The sequence below is a fragment of the Oxyura jamaicensis genome, chromosome 1 (genome assembly GCF_011077185.1).
Source record: "Oxyura jamaicensis isolate SHBP4307 breed ruddy duck chromosome 1, BPBGC_Ojam_1.0, whole genome shotgun sequence".
NCBI classification, from domain to species: domain Eukaryota; kingdom Metazoa; phylum Chordata; class Aves; order Anseriformes; family Anatidae; genus Oxyura; species Oxyura jamaicensis.
In genome coordinates this window covers 168,997,342-169,011,437 of record NC_048893.1, presented here as the reverse complement: position 1 = coordinate 169,011,437, position 14,096 = coordinate 168,997,342, and the positions used below count along the sequence as shown (strand labels likewise).

General features: G+C 35.1%; 1 protein-coding gene across 2 annotated transcripts in view; it reads left to right on the top strand.

The window, feature by feature from the left end:
- TDRD3 (tudor domain containing 3) overlaps positions 1–11,491 on the top strand; it is a 110,662-nt gene extending 99,171 nt beyond the window's left edge. For both annotated transcript variants that reach the window (XM_035321688.1, XM_035321697.1), the window contains exons 13-15: positions 4,001–4,137; positions 8,605–11,007; positions 11,046–11,491. In XM_035321688.1, coding sequence (XP_035177579.1) covers positions 4,001–4,120 — 120 coding nt within the window. In that variant the 3' untranslated portion in view covers positions 4,121–4,137; positions 8,605–11,007; positions 11,046–11,491. The remainder of the gene's footprint in view (positions 1–4,000; positions 4,138–8,604; positions 11,008–11,045) is intronic.
- The last annotated feature ends 2,605 nt before the right edge of the window (positions 11,492–14,096 follow it).

Below are 14,096 nucleotides of genomic sequence, written 5' to 3'. Positions count from 1 at the left end.
ATCTGACTTGGAATAAGTATTCACTTCACATTATATATGTTTCTAAACTGTTATTTCTAATGTAGGGAAGTCTTGCAATGGAAATTCATTGAGAGAGGCTTTCATGAAATACAGGCTTACTTTGCTCTAATGTTGTTATTTTAAAAGTAAATTACCTGTTAAAATATTTTAAATGCTGGATTTACAGCTTCATTCTCCATCTGTGAAATCCATAGAAGTCTATGTAAAAGCACGCAGCTAGACACTTGGCTTGATTGAAGTTAGCTGCTGATTCACTAAGCTCAGCTGATGAAGCATGGTGGTGATACAAGCTCTTTAGAATACATGGGTCGAATGTAAAAGCACTGAGCATGCTATTCCTGTTTTACTTACTTACTGAGCTCTTGTCTGTCTTACCAGAGGGAATTAAAATATAAATAATAACAGTAGATTCTTATGGCAAAACTTTGAATAGATGCTGAAATTCCCAATGACTTAGGCTTCCTTGTTCACTATCTTATTTTAAATCCCTAAAAATTGCTGAAATCCCCCACTCATGTCATTTTTACCAGTTCCTGCAGTAATTTTTCTGCATTTGATTGTTTGCACTGTAAACCTCTCGCTGTGTTTTCCTATGTTGTTTCCTGCCAGTTTCCAGTATTTTTGCCATTGAGTTTAGTGACAGGTCAGGCAGGGTACGTAGCCCTGGGTAGCCATTGTGCAAGTACTGGAAAACTCTGTCTCTGATCCTAGAACATTAGACAAATAATGTAAGATGAAGGATGGAAATAACCAAGTACAAGTTTTTGGATAAAGCCAGTAGTATAAAACACGTACTGGTAATTGGAGAATGGAAATACTCTGACAAGATGGACAGTATCAGAGGTTTGTGGGCATCTCTGCTTTATAAAATGTAATCCAGATATTGCATTACATTATAAGGAGGTAGGAAATTGTATTCTTTATAATGAGTCACAAGCAGCTGATAAACTGAATGCGAACAGCTAAGGCTGGAAAGATAGAGTTGATAACTAGATGTGTGACTTAAGTGACTACGGATTTGTAACAGAAGAAATGTAGATGGCTGAAATACTTAGGTAGGAGAACAGAAGGAATGTGGAAGTAAAAACTGGTGAAGTTTTGCCTAGATTGGATACTGTTCCAGCATAGAGGAGGCAGTTTTGAGCATCGGCTAGAGAGGTTTCACAGTAAATTGAGATAAAGGAGGTAGACCCAGAAAAAAAAGCAAGATGGAAATAAAATAAAATGGCAATAAAGAGAGAGAATAAACATCAATGGTGGATGAGGGTCAGTGAACAAGAAATGGTAGAAGAGAAGAGATGCAGTTACTTGTAAAACAAGAAGCAATATTTAATAAAGTTACGGTTTGGCCAAATACTATTTTTGAGAATTTTAGATCCAGTTGGGTTCAAATGAATAGGTAAAACTCAAGAAACATCAAATTATCGTCTGATATGAAGATGGCAGACTTCAACAAGACTCAGTAACATTGTGGAGAGCAACAGCACATAAGAAGGAAGGAAGGCATTCTGTTGCTAGCTCGTACAATTTGCTGCAATACTTGTCATTTTATTCAGAGTTTCAAGAAAGTGAATGTGATTTCACACATTGCTCTTGCCTTTTTTAATGAAGATATGTGAATTGTAATGCATCTGAAGCTTTTCATTCTGTATGTAAAGACAATTAAACCAAAATAGACATGTTTAAGACAAATCTTAGTTTTAATTTGATTTTACTGAGTTCAGCAGATCAACAACATTGTCTTTGAAGTTTGATGAAGATTTGCTAATGTAGAAATTTACTCTGCTATACTTACCCTCAGAAAGAGGCTGTTTGTTACAGGTGAGGCACTATGCACTAAACTATTTAATTTCTGATCTTTTTGAGATGAGACTAACAAGGTTACAAAGGAACAGGCTATGTTTGGTTCGCTGCAGTCTCTTGAAAATACCAGTATGCATTGCTTATCTTTCTGTCATGTGTATATGTCAATTAGTCTTCCAGTTCTGGAGAATCCAGATATCAAGCAGTTGATGGTTTACAATTTTCCTCTCGAAGAGTAAGTTCTTTTATTTTAGATTGAAGCTTTTGGAAAGAATCTTAAGAAAACTTGCAATTGCTGTTTGCTTTGGGCAAATAATATGAAAACTATTCTCAACTATTGAAGTTTCTTGAGTGTACTGAAGGAGCTAGAGGTATTGACATTGCTTCGGGCACCTAGTACACCTTTTAAAGTGTTGATGCTAGTATTGTTTGCCTTGTCAATGACGGGAGATCACTTCATATAATCAGGGTTTCTACTAGGGCTAACTATTGCAAAATATGTGGATTTTTTGGTTAGACCTCTGCTTTCCTATTTCCTTTGGATAAGTAGTGTCTCTTCGTATGAGGGAACAGTGCTGCAAGCACTAAAAGATGTACACTGAGAAAAGTAAGTTTTATTGCAGAATTCCATCGTTCTCAGCCTTTGGCTACAGTGAAACTAAAAAGTTTAAATCAATTATGCCCTATTTGATGGTGCCAAAATTCTCTTTTCTTCTACAGTTATTGCAGACTCTCCCTAGCAGGGCCTAATCTGTTCTGGAAATTTAGCTGTGACCACAGATAAGCCCTTTAAACAGCGGACATTATCACGAGGGATATTGTGTGATCCTGTCAGTTTCAAAATGCATGTTTATCAACATTTAAGCTGATTCAGAATGAGGTGTTGTTTCTTGAATAAGATTTCATTTTTCACAAAAGAAAGAAACCTAGGCTGTAGATGCTTTTTTTTTTTTTTTTCCTAGCCTCTTGTAACAAAATATTTTACTGCTGTGATTTGCTTGCTCTTCATTATATGCATGTTGCACTTTATGACAGTTCCTAAGTGTTGAGATTGTTGCAGAATTTATAATCAATCATTAAAGATTCTTGGTTTGTGTTCCAGTACATTCTTATATTGTGAGTAAAAGGAAATTAAGAGTTGTATGCATGGTACTTTTCTCAGAAATGGATTTCTTGCACCATGTTCTAGAGGGAACCTGGTGTCTGCTAGAAGCTGATTTTAAGAAATTAAAAAAAAAGTAATTATGACTGAGGAACCATTTGGCAATCATAATCCTGTTCAGTAACATTTTTTTCTACTTTCAGTGTATAATTTTGTTTTTGCGTTTCTCTTTGGTAGAAATTGTAATTCTATTAAAAAAAAAACTCTTTACTCTGTACCACCTTCAAATACTCCATTAGAGGAATGTTATTCCTTTCAGTATCTCATGGCTAAAGTAAAAAATGTGGCTGTTTTAGTCTTCCTTTGCAACTTGTTCTCCGGTTTCTAAATTATTTCTATTTTTTTTGAACTCCCTGTAATTTGTCAGTATCTTCTGGCATTGCGATAACCAGGAGTGAATACAATATTGCAAACATGTAATTACCTCTTGTCTCATTATTCAGAGGTTATTTTTATTATTGCTGCATGTAGCAAATTCATGTCTAAATTGCTGTCCAGTATACTTGTAGGCTTTTTGATTATTATCTGCATCACAGATTTGTATCTGCTGTTTCAGATGTGTGTCTCTAGAATGCATATTGCCTGATTTTTGTTCCTTGCATTTTCATTCCCTAATTCTTTTGTTTCATTTCACACACATTTCTAAACTCCTGAAAGCTGATATTTCTCTTGCTCTGTCAGGTTACCCATGTTATTTTGCTTCTTGAGTTAGTTGCCTCTATAACTGGAGAACAATTTTGTTTTAATATATATGCCATTTTTCTGCAAATATTTAAAACTTCTGTGGCTGCCTTGAGGACAGGGTTTTGAGATTACTCACGTTGTTTTTGTTAGCTTTTTTAGGTTTATAAAAAGGGACTATTCACTTCCTTTATTAAGTGGTCATCCATACAGAAGCAGCAGTTTCTATGCATGTATGCATTCATTCATATGTGTCTGTATATATGTATATGCATACTCATGTGTAAGGCATTTAACTACTCTTTTATTTAAACTAATGCTGTTTACCTGCAGGAGGATGAAGAAGAAACATATGAGCAAACTCTAGAATTCCGCAGAGGAGGTGATGGTCAGCCAAGGCGGTCCACACGACCTACTCAACAATTTTATCAACCCCCAAGAGCTAGAAACTGATTAATAAGAATTAAAAGGTAAATATATGCTAATTAAATTTTATTTATGGATTTTGATTTCAAGAAAGGTAGATCGGAACTTGTGTATACTTAAGTGTTCTTCAGGCTCTGAAGTTTGTGAGAGAACTTTCTACAACTTTGCTAGTAGTTGGTTTGTATAACAGCCCTTGGCACTGGATAGTAGACCATGAGTGTTCTTGAACAAGTAAGATATTGTAATTACAATTATACAAGCAAATGTAGAACTTAATTACTAGAAAAAGGTTTTTTTAGTAAAAACAAAACAAAAAAACTAACCCAATCAAATATGCTATACTGCATTCATTTTACTACTGGATTTTCTAATACCTTAATTCTCAAGAGTTCATTAACTCTGTTCTTAATAAATCATTGCAAAAATACTTGGTTTACATCTTCAGTGTCTTTGTTTTGCATCTGAGTTTTTAGATACTAGCTGGTTTATTTTTATCACGATCTTTTTAGTTTCTTTCATTTCTCCATTCCTTCACTTACACCTGGTTTAATGGGTGCTGCTGGTCTCTGCAGGTTTTGATATTTCTGACATGCAGTAATATAAGACTTTGCTTTTTTGATCATATGTTCACCTAACATTTCATTTGAGGGAGTACTGCCAATATAAGGAGAAAAATTACTCCTGACTCTTGTCAAGGTGATAATTATTCTGATTTTTGTACATATCCTTCAATTTTGTATTTTAATAAGTGTATCAGTCGCTATCAATAAATGTGTCATGAGATAATTATAAAGTGTGCAGAAATAATTCAGGTACATGCACTGAGCTGAGTTCTAAACTAGCTCTGTCAGCTCAGGGAGGTGTCAGTGTGATCAGCCTAATGAAATGTGCTCAGTGTAGAGGGCAGTCAAAACCCTTTTTGTTGTTGTTTTTGTCTTTAGATAATAATTTTATGTTTTCAAATTGTACAGCATAAATCTGGAAAACTGTTTGGCTTTGCTCAGTTTGGGAGAGAGGAAAAACAGACATCCAGAGAGAGTAATAGTAACTCCTGTACCTCAAGAAGAGTGAATAAATTGTTGACAAGTAGGGAACAACTTTTATAAGGCACAGGTTGCTCTGTGTGGGTTTTCTTGCACCTTGCTTTGAAAGTTCCAGCCGGATCCTGATTTAAACTGACAGCAGGTTAAGGATCAGAATCTACCAACTGTGTAAAAACATCAACGACAACAGAAAAACGTTTGTCTTCCACCCCATTCAAATGCTATTGTTTTCTGTCAGACATCTCTAAATAAAGGGGTTTGATTCAGATGGTAAATACTGTCAGTTAAGTGAAAAACATTTGTTAACAGCTGTCATAAAGCTAAATAAAGATTTTCAGCAACTACTTATTTTGCTTTACAAAGTACATCTGTTGTTGACGATACTTCAAAATATATATATATATATTTTTTTCAATCCTAATTTAAAACACTCTTCCTCAGGTGATTAAATAAGGCATTTCATCTGTTTTCTCTTGGGCCAGGACTGTTTACCTCAGCCTTTACTCAAGATACAGTTAGTACCAATGTGTCATCCAAAACCGAGCTTATTAGCCCAATGCAATGTGCAATCACGGGCAGCTTTTAAACTTTTCTCAAGTTTTGACTAATTTTGTAAGCCTTACTTTATTGGAATATTATGCACTTCCTCTTCTGCAAGTATAAAGGAGTTGTATGTACCTTAAATAGTCATCATTGTAAACACTAATTCATTATGGAAAAAGCGCAATTTACTTCTTGATTGAAATTTCATTCTGTTTGAATCAAAATACTAAATGCAGTTTTCCTATGCTGAAATAACTGAATTGTCTTCCATTTTAACTAAGTGGAAGCTCTTTCTAAATGGGTAACAGTTACTCAATTAGAATATTTGTGTATTTTCTATTAAAACGATTTGATATATCTAGCTATTTTAATTATCTGCTCTATCAGACATAAGTTTGTATTTAGGAAATTTCCAGTATTAAGCTCAATTGCAGTTCAACATGAAATAATGTAACAGCTATGGGATGTTAACACCAAAAAGAAGTTGTGATGATGAAATTAAATACATTGGTCTTAGATTCTTGATGGTAGGATCACTCAGAAGAGGCAAGGCATGCTTTCTGTATAAGGGTTGGGTGGTGGCAGGGGTGGGTCTCCACTTAAGGTTAGTTAGCTTCTATATTAGTTCTAGTCAAGGCAAACCTTAATTTTATGTAGGATTTGTAATGTGTTGTTTTTCTGCCCCTACCTTCTGCCACAGTACTGTAGCGAATATATGAACAACTGAATATCCCGTTACCTTCTCCTAGTGAGGCATTTGGGGGTATCTCTGAATAGCATCAAAAAGTGGAAATTCTTCCTCAGTTTAAGAACACACCCGTCTTTTTCGTGGTAAAAATATTGGAATGTTATATTTAAAAGCTTTTTCTGTGTGATACAGACTAGCTTTCACCTGCTAGGTTTGATTCCTGAAGTTTGTGTAGGATCCAGTATAGCTGATGTCATTTGCCTTGTTAGATAGGTAAGGTGGCGTGAGGAAACGTTCATCCTGACACTGTGGTGATTAATTATATTTATCAGATATGTCTTACAGTTCCCCATAGTACATCTCATGCTGCTATAGATTTTATACTTAAGTTGAACTTAGAAATGCATTTATTACATGTCACCTAATGAGGTGGTTGAAGACAGCTGAACTAGAGAGAAACCAGTAATTAAAATCTATTAAACTTTACCAAAAGTAAGTGGAGGATGTAGTCAGTTTCTCTCTGATTGTAAGTGTAGGCAGAAAATTGAACATAGTCCTTTTCTAATTTGTTTTCAGCTTACCTAGACTTGTATGACAGTGTCATGATATGTGAAAGCTCAAGAACATTGAATGACAGTTTCTGGAAGTGGATTTCTACGTGGTTTCTTCCTTTTTATTCCCAAGAGCTTCTGAGAACATGGCATCTATATATATATATATATATAATTTCAAGTTTTCAATAACCTGTTAGATGACATGATTTATCGGGGGAAGTTTTTAAGGAATTTAGTGAGAAATAATCTTACCACAGCTTTCCACTGAAGGATGCTTTACCAGATCATTGATCTGCTGCTTGATAGAAGAGGGTTTATATCCCTTATGCCTCTCTATCATGTATAGTAACTTAAATGATTTTTCCTGAAAAGAGATGAAGAACTCTTGTTGATGACTATATTATAAATCATTAAATTGTATAGAATTGTCATATTGCAATATTTAACATTTAAAAATGCCAAGGTGCCCTGTCTTCAAAAGCAAATAAGGCTGTTCTAAAAACAAGGTCTGATGGCCATGTTTGTATTGAGTATGATAGTGACATATCAGAGATGAAGCATGAGGTTCATATGGTAGTTCATATCATCCCATACCCCAGAACTGTATACATCCCTGTACAGTGTTGCACCATGTGTCAGGAAGGGCTTTATTAGCACTGGTACAACAGTGCAGAAATAAAGCTTTACTGCTTCCTCGATTAATTTTCAGCGTACTTGTTTAGGTGCTGAAGTTGTCCTTGCAAATCTGGAATTAGTATTGACAAATACTAAATTCCTGAGTTTTTTAAAAAAATATATTATTATTTTTAATATAATTTGTGTCCTTCTGAAAAGCTTACCGTGCTGTTCTATACTTCAGGTATAAAGAACAATTGCTGCAGACTTGCAGGATGTCCTGACTTGGTGATTACTATGAAGGCAGAGCAATAGAGTAATCATGTTAAGGTCAATACCTCACTCTAGATGCAATTGGCCTAGAAATGGTTTATTAATATCCAGCAGTGTGAGGTAGAGGACACTAACTCAGAATTTTATCAGAGCACTGCATCGGAGACCCTTTGAACTCAGTCTAGGTTGTTTCGGGTCAAACTAGTCAAATACTAGTTTTAACAGGTCTGTAAGTTAAGATGTTCTCTCTAGAGAATAAAGATACAAGAATTAGAGTCTAACAGCAATAAAAATATGTCCTGAGCTTATATTTGCTGGGTAGAATGTCATGATAGTTTGAAAAAGAAGGGGAACAGTAATCAGAAATGTGGTTTTGAAGGGTCAAGGCTTTTGGAGGAGCTTGAAAGAAGCTAAGAGTGCGAACCAGTAAGTACTTGGTCATTATCTGTTTCTTGGTCTTCTTTTGTGCAGTGACAGGATTAATCTACACCTTTTCAAAGTTACTATGAAATTTGTATTAAAGTCTTTACCAATGGAGAAATGGAATTTTTGTAAGAAGTCATTGCCAGAAAGTGTTCTTTTCTTGTATTATAGTGATCATATATGTATTGCATTGAAGTGCAGTCTTCTGACTTATTCTTCTAAATACATATCTCTGTAAGTACAGAAAAGCAGACATATACTCATTTGGAGGAGAAAAAAAGTAGTAGCAGTAAAGTGTATGTTGCACAAATAGCAGAGTTTTTGTACTTATTGGTTGTGTTTTTTTTTTTTTTTTTTTTTTTCCCTGCTCAGCAATCTTCTCCTGGTGAGGGGAAATTCAATGGCAGCTCCAACTTGCTGAAGACTTCTAGAAGAACTTCTGGCTTTTTCCAGGCAACAGGGTGGAACAAAGAAAGCTGGTGTGAGCCGAAAGAATTTGGACCTGATACCACAGGAGACTTTTTTAAAGTTCTTAGTTATATGAAGCTGAATACTTTTTACATACAAAAGAAGCAAATTGTCATTGCTGCCATCAATAAAACCACAGTGCACTATTCTATTCTTTGCCTTGTATTCTTTTTACTGAGCCTCCATTGTTAGTAAACATAATACTAGCGTATTATGATTTTTATTCATTTTGAATTTATTTTGGTTCTAATCCTGTTCCTAATAAAGTAGACATAAAATTCCTATTTTCTCAAAAGCAGACAGGATTGGGCCTTTAATTTAGATTTTAGGATAGCATTAGTGAAACACTAAAATGTTTCAGCTAATTATTGTACAGTGAAATTCTGAATATGTTTTGATGGTTTTCTGTTTTTTTTTTTTTTTTTTTTTTTTTTTTTCAAATTTGCTAAAGGCCAAAATTAACAAATTTGCCTTTTATGTTTTTTTTTTGAAGTGTAACTAAAAGTTTGAAAGGGAGAGAAACTCAGTGCTTTCAAAAGACATTTTCTAAATAATTTTAGGTAAATACTTTTCTTCTTAGGAATATTTATATTATGGGGATAGAAACAATTCTAGAAGGTACAGGAAAGTAATTTAAACAAAAAATACTGAAAGATGCATATAAATATTTCATACATAAATATGTATATACATACACACATGCAACCTGTTGAATAGTAGATTGTGACTTTCCTGTAGCTTTAAACTGCTTTTATTGCTTCATATTACTATATTGTTCTCAATTATTGTTGATGCTTGAAGAAAAAACACGTCAAACTGTACTTTTCCTTCTAAGCTCTATCTTTGAATCTTACATGATTATGAAAAATTGTTGAAATTTAACTATTTCTTTAACTGAGAAGCACCACAAGATCTATATACCCTGCAAGTCCCTTTTAAGCTTTATTTTGATGGTTTAATTAAGATTGAAACGGCACGTTTGGACATGGACAAAAAAAAAAAATCTGTCTTCTGTAAAGACAGAGTTTTACCTGAGACATGTGTTGGTGGTATAAATTGTACAAATAATTCTAGTGAATTTCTGAGTGCTCATACAAAACGCTGGACAGACCCTTGTTTGTTTGGATGAAAAGTTATGCATTGATGATGTAATTGATTGTATTTGCAGTACATAATATGGATTGCTGTCTGAACGCAGTCAGATGTAGCAAGCACATTAATATTTGCAGAATAGTAAGGAAGCAAACATTTTGCTGCCGTAATGCAGCTTCTTGAGAATTGTAATGCAACTCATTAACAATTTCAAAGAAACTTGGAAGCTTAGAACATGAGCTGCACAATGTTGAAGTTCTTGTTGGATTTATACTAGAGACCATTTCCCAAACAGTATGAATCATCCTGGTCAGTTCTGCACAATTGTACCAGCAAATAAATAAATTGTAGATCTAATACATTGGATGTTGGATGCTTTACTTCCAGAATTATTGCTAAGACCACTTAAAACGGCTATTCAAGTTTCATAAACTATGCAGTCATAGCACTGATTTTAGAAATCAGTTTTGATTTTTTTATAAGTAGACTTGCATTAAATGAGAATGCTACCACCAGTGTACCAAAGCAGTCTCTGAAATTAAAAGTCACTTTGGTGTTCTGATCTTGCTTTCCTCCTGTGAATTAAATCATAAAATCCAGAAAACTGCAGCCTTATTTGGTGAACTGTTAAAAAAAAATAAAAATAAAAATTATGCAGCATTCCTCTGTAGTAATTGTGGCATTCTGAAATTACCAAATGTGCGTGCAGCTGTTTGTAGGCAAATGAAAAATATTTGAGAACATTGTTTGGAAAACAGTAAAGCCAACATTCATGTCATGGTCTTCAATGGTGCTGAAGAACTGGAAAGCCAGAGCAGGCAAGCAGCTGGAGAGTCTCACTGACAGGACGTGTTGTCTTAGTGCGTTTTATGACTCTTTTCTATTTTGGTTTCAACTGAAATAACTATGAAAGTTCTGCCTCTTTAGGTTCTGGAGAATCAGTGATTGAGTAAAGTAAAACTATTTGCCTCAACCTGTTCTGCAAAGCAAGAATTGATTGCAAACTCATTGATTCCCATATCTAGAAACAACATGATTATAAACCTACCTAGTTTATCAATTATTCCTTAATTTGCATAATGCATCAAATCCACAAATACAATAATTTCCAGTCATAATGTAGTAAGGATTGCATACATGGAAGAACATTAATGTTCATAATAACCCAGTTATTATGTTCAGAAGAAGTTAACATTGCTAGATAGATCTTCAGAAGTTATGTAAGTTATCTTCTAATTTGCAAAATGCAACAGCAAGAGCAAGGTCCTGAACTCTGTGGGGCTGATCTGTGTTGCTAAATGAAGGCAGAGAAAGAGAACTGCATCCTGATACTCCTCCACACTACTTACTTGCTAGCTTAATTTCCGATGCTGTTTTGGACTACTCTTGATGAGCTGTTTTCAAGACAAACCTGTCATGAATTTCACACTTTGCAAGCAGAACATGAGGCAATCTGAGTTTCTTGACCAGTAGGTTCCTCCTGGGCTTCCTTTGCTAGAAATACAGTTTATGAGAATTTCTGTCTTGAATTTTAGGAATGCAATTCTAATGAGAGATTTTTCTTGTTATGGACTTGTATAGAAAATTTTTACCTGATGGAAGTAATTAAAAAAAAAAAAAATATTTCAATTGTTCTAAAAGTTATGTTCCAAGTTGCTAGCAGTATAATTTAATAAAATTGTTTTACATTTTTTTCCCATTCATATTATTGAGATATGAAATCATTCTGAAACAAAGAGTGGAAATGTTCTGTTTTTATCTTAAATGTTTCCAGAATCTTATAACAAAACTGGATTGAAGTTGTCATATTTTCTTTCAAAATTATGGGTTGGGCTAACATCTTCTGACACATTCATATATTTAACATTATTTATGCTAATATAGCTTTTATTTTCTCACTGACAGGTTCTTTCTTAGTAAGTCTGTTGTGGTTTAACTTGGCAGGCACTATGGCCGTTCACTCACTCCTGCTAGTGGGATGGGAAAAAAGACAAAACTTGTGGGTTGAAACAAAGACACTTTAATAGGATAGAAAAGGAAGGGAAAATAATAAAAACTATGATAAAGGAATACACAAAACAAGTGGGTGCAGCTGACCAATGCCCAGCCGGTCTCTGAGCAGTTGCAGTCCCTGTGGCCAGCTACCCACCAGTTTTATTGCCCTATATGATGCCATGTGGTGTTGGATATTATCCCTTTGACCAGTTTGGGTGACCTGTCCTGTTTCTGACCCCTCTCAGCTCCTTGTGCACCCCCAGCCTCCTCCCTGGCAGGGCAGCATGAGCAACTGTCCTTGGCTTAGTGTAAGCACTGCTCTGCAACAAAAAAACCTCAGTGCGTTATCAGTGTTATTCTCCTCCTAAATCCAAAATGCAGTGTCACGAGCATCTAAGAAGAAAATTAACTCTGTTCCAGCTGAAAGCAGGACAAGATCTTTGGAAGCAACTGTACAAAGCACCTGTCCGCTTTTCCAAGAAATATTCCTGGAGTAATCTCCGCAGAATCTCTAATGGCTTGAGCTTTATGCAAGATGAAGTATTAAGTATCGATATTTCCATTAGGTAGTGAAAAGTTAATATCACAGGAGATATTAATCTTATCCTTGAACTGCATTTGAGAGTAGATACAGGATGAGTAAAAGCCTAATGGAAGAAAAAGATTGAGCTTGAGGTAAAGCTGGAGAGACGTTTACAAGATAACTCCTCAGTAGCCAAACTAGCTCATGAAGGGTTGGTCTAACCATAAGCAGGTAGCTGAATGAATCTGGAAGCCTAAGGTAAACCATCTCCTTCTAGCACTATGGTTAAAGGGGGCTTGATGCCGAAATATCTCCTGTACTTCTGTGCAAACACACAGAAGTGTATCATTTCACGCATCACGCATATCATTTTTGGATAATTGCCTATAGATGCCTTCAAGAAGGAGAATTAGAGTTCAATTGTGTTTTTATCAGGTGACTTGATCCACCTCCAACAATTTTTTATTAACTTTCTTGAGAACTGTATGAGCCTTAGGAATGACTAATTGCACAATTTAGCTAGCTCAGTTCAGTTTTCTACTTGTCATACAGCTATTGAGCTGTTCTCTTGCTTTTTGTTTCTGAAATGTCTTGGAGCAACCTATTGCAGGAGAGCAGCTAAACCAGGGAAGGTATTCCAAGCATGCAAGAACTGACCCAGTCCTGACATTATATGTATATGAAAAGTTGGTGTATTACTGGTATCCTTCAAAGCAATGGTAAAGGCTCATAATACCTTTCTATTTATTTTTTAATATATTAATTTTGTACCAATTGCTTATATTGGCCCATTCTGGCTTTAAATTACAATCTTGTTTTGAGAATTATTCCAAATAATAAAATAAAGACAAATTACATCAATACTTCATTTTCCCGCAAGATTGAGAGACCATAAAAAAGGCAGTTTCCATAGCAACATGTGGGCTGTTGATGGATATAATTGCATTCTGGATATTATGACAGTATAAATGAAACCAGAATCTAGTATTTATTGAAAATAAATCTTACCTGTTTTCAAATAACTAGGAACTGTGGGAAGGCAAACAAGTGGATACATAATAGCAGCAGGGTGCTGTAGGTGGTCTACAAAAATTCTGCAGCTGTTTTTAAGGAAAACGTTTGCAATATCAGTGACTTAATATTTCATATAACTTGACTATTCCTATTTTTAAATGGATACATAGGTAAGTATTACACAGACAATATGCAATTGGTTGGATTAAAACATGTTCAGACTTGAGATTTGGCATCGTACCCATCAAAGTTCAGGTATGTCATGCTGACATGACTCAGGAGCAGGAGATATAGCTAGGTTTCAGTGTAGTGCAGCTGCAGAACTGATACCAGAATTCAGCTTCCCTTTTCAGCAGAATACCCATTCTGCTCCCTTTTACTCATATGCTTTAATTCTGAACTCATTTTCAAATGGAAAAATAATAAATTCTTACAGCTGCACATAAAGCACTGAAAATGTGACAGAAATTGAAGCAAGAATCCGATGCCTAACATGTCTTTAGAAAGGAAGGAAAAGTTGCAAGAGTTGTGAAATGTGAAAACATGCATATATTTGTGTTCTTGTCTTTGAGAACAACTAATCCTAGCACTTCATTCAGACTGCTCCTCATGAGGAACCTGGCTTTAGTTGCCTATGGCACTCCAGCTTTCTCACGGCACTTGGCAAGAAGACAGGTAACAGCTGGAGCCCCCGGTGAAAGCTGATAGAGAGGTTAAGATGCTGAAGTTGCTTTACAAGTTCCTCCTAATTTAATGGGAGAGGCCATGCTCT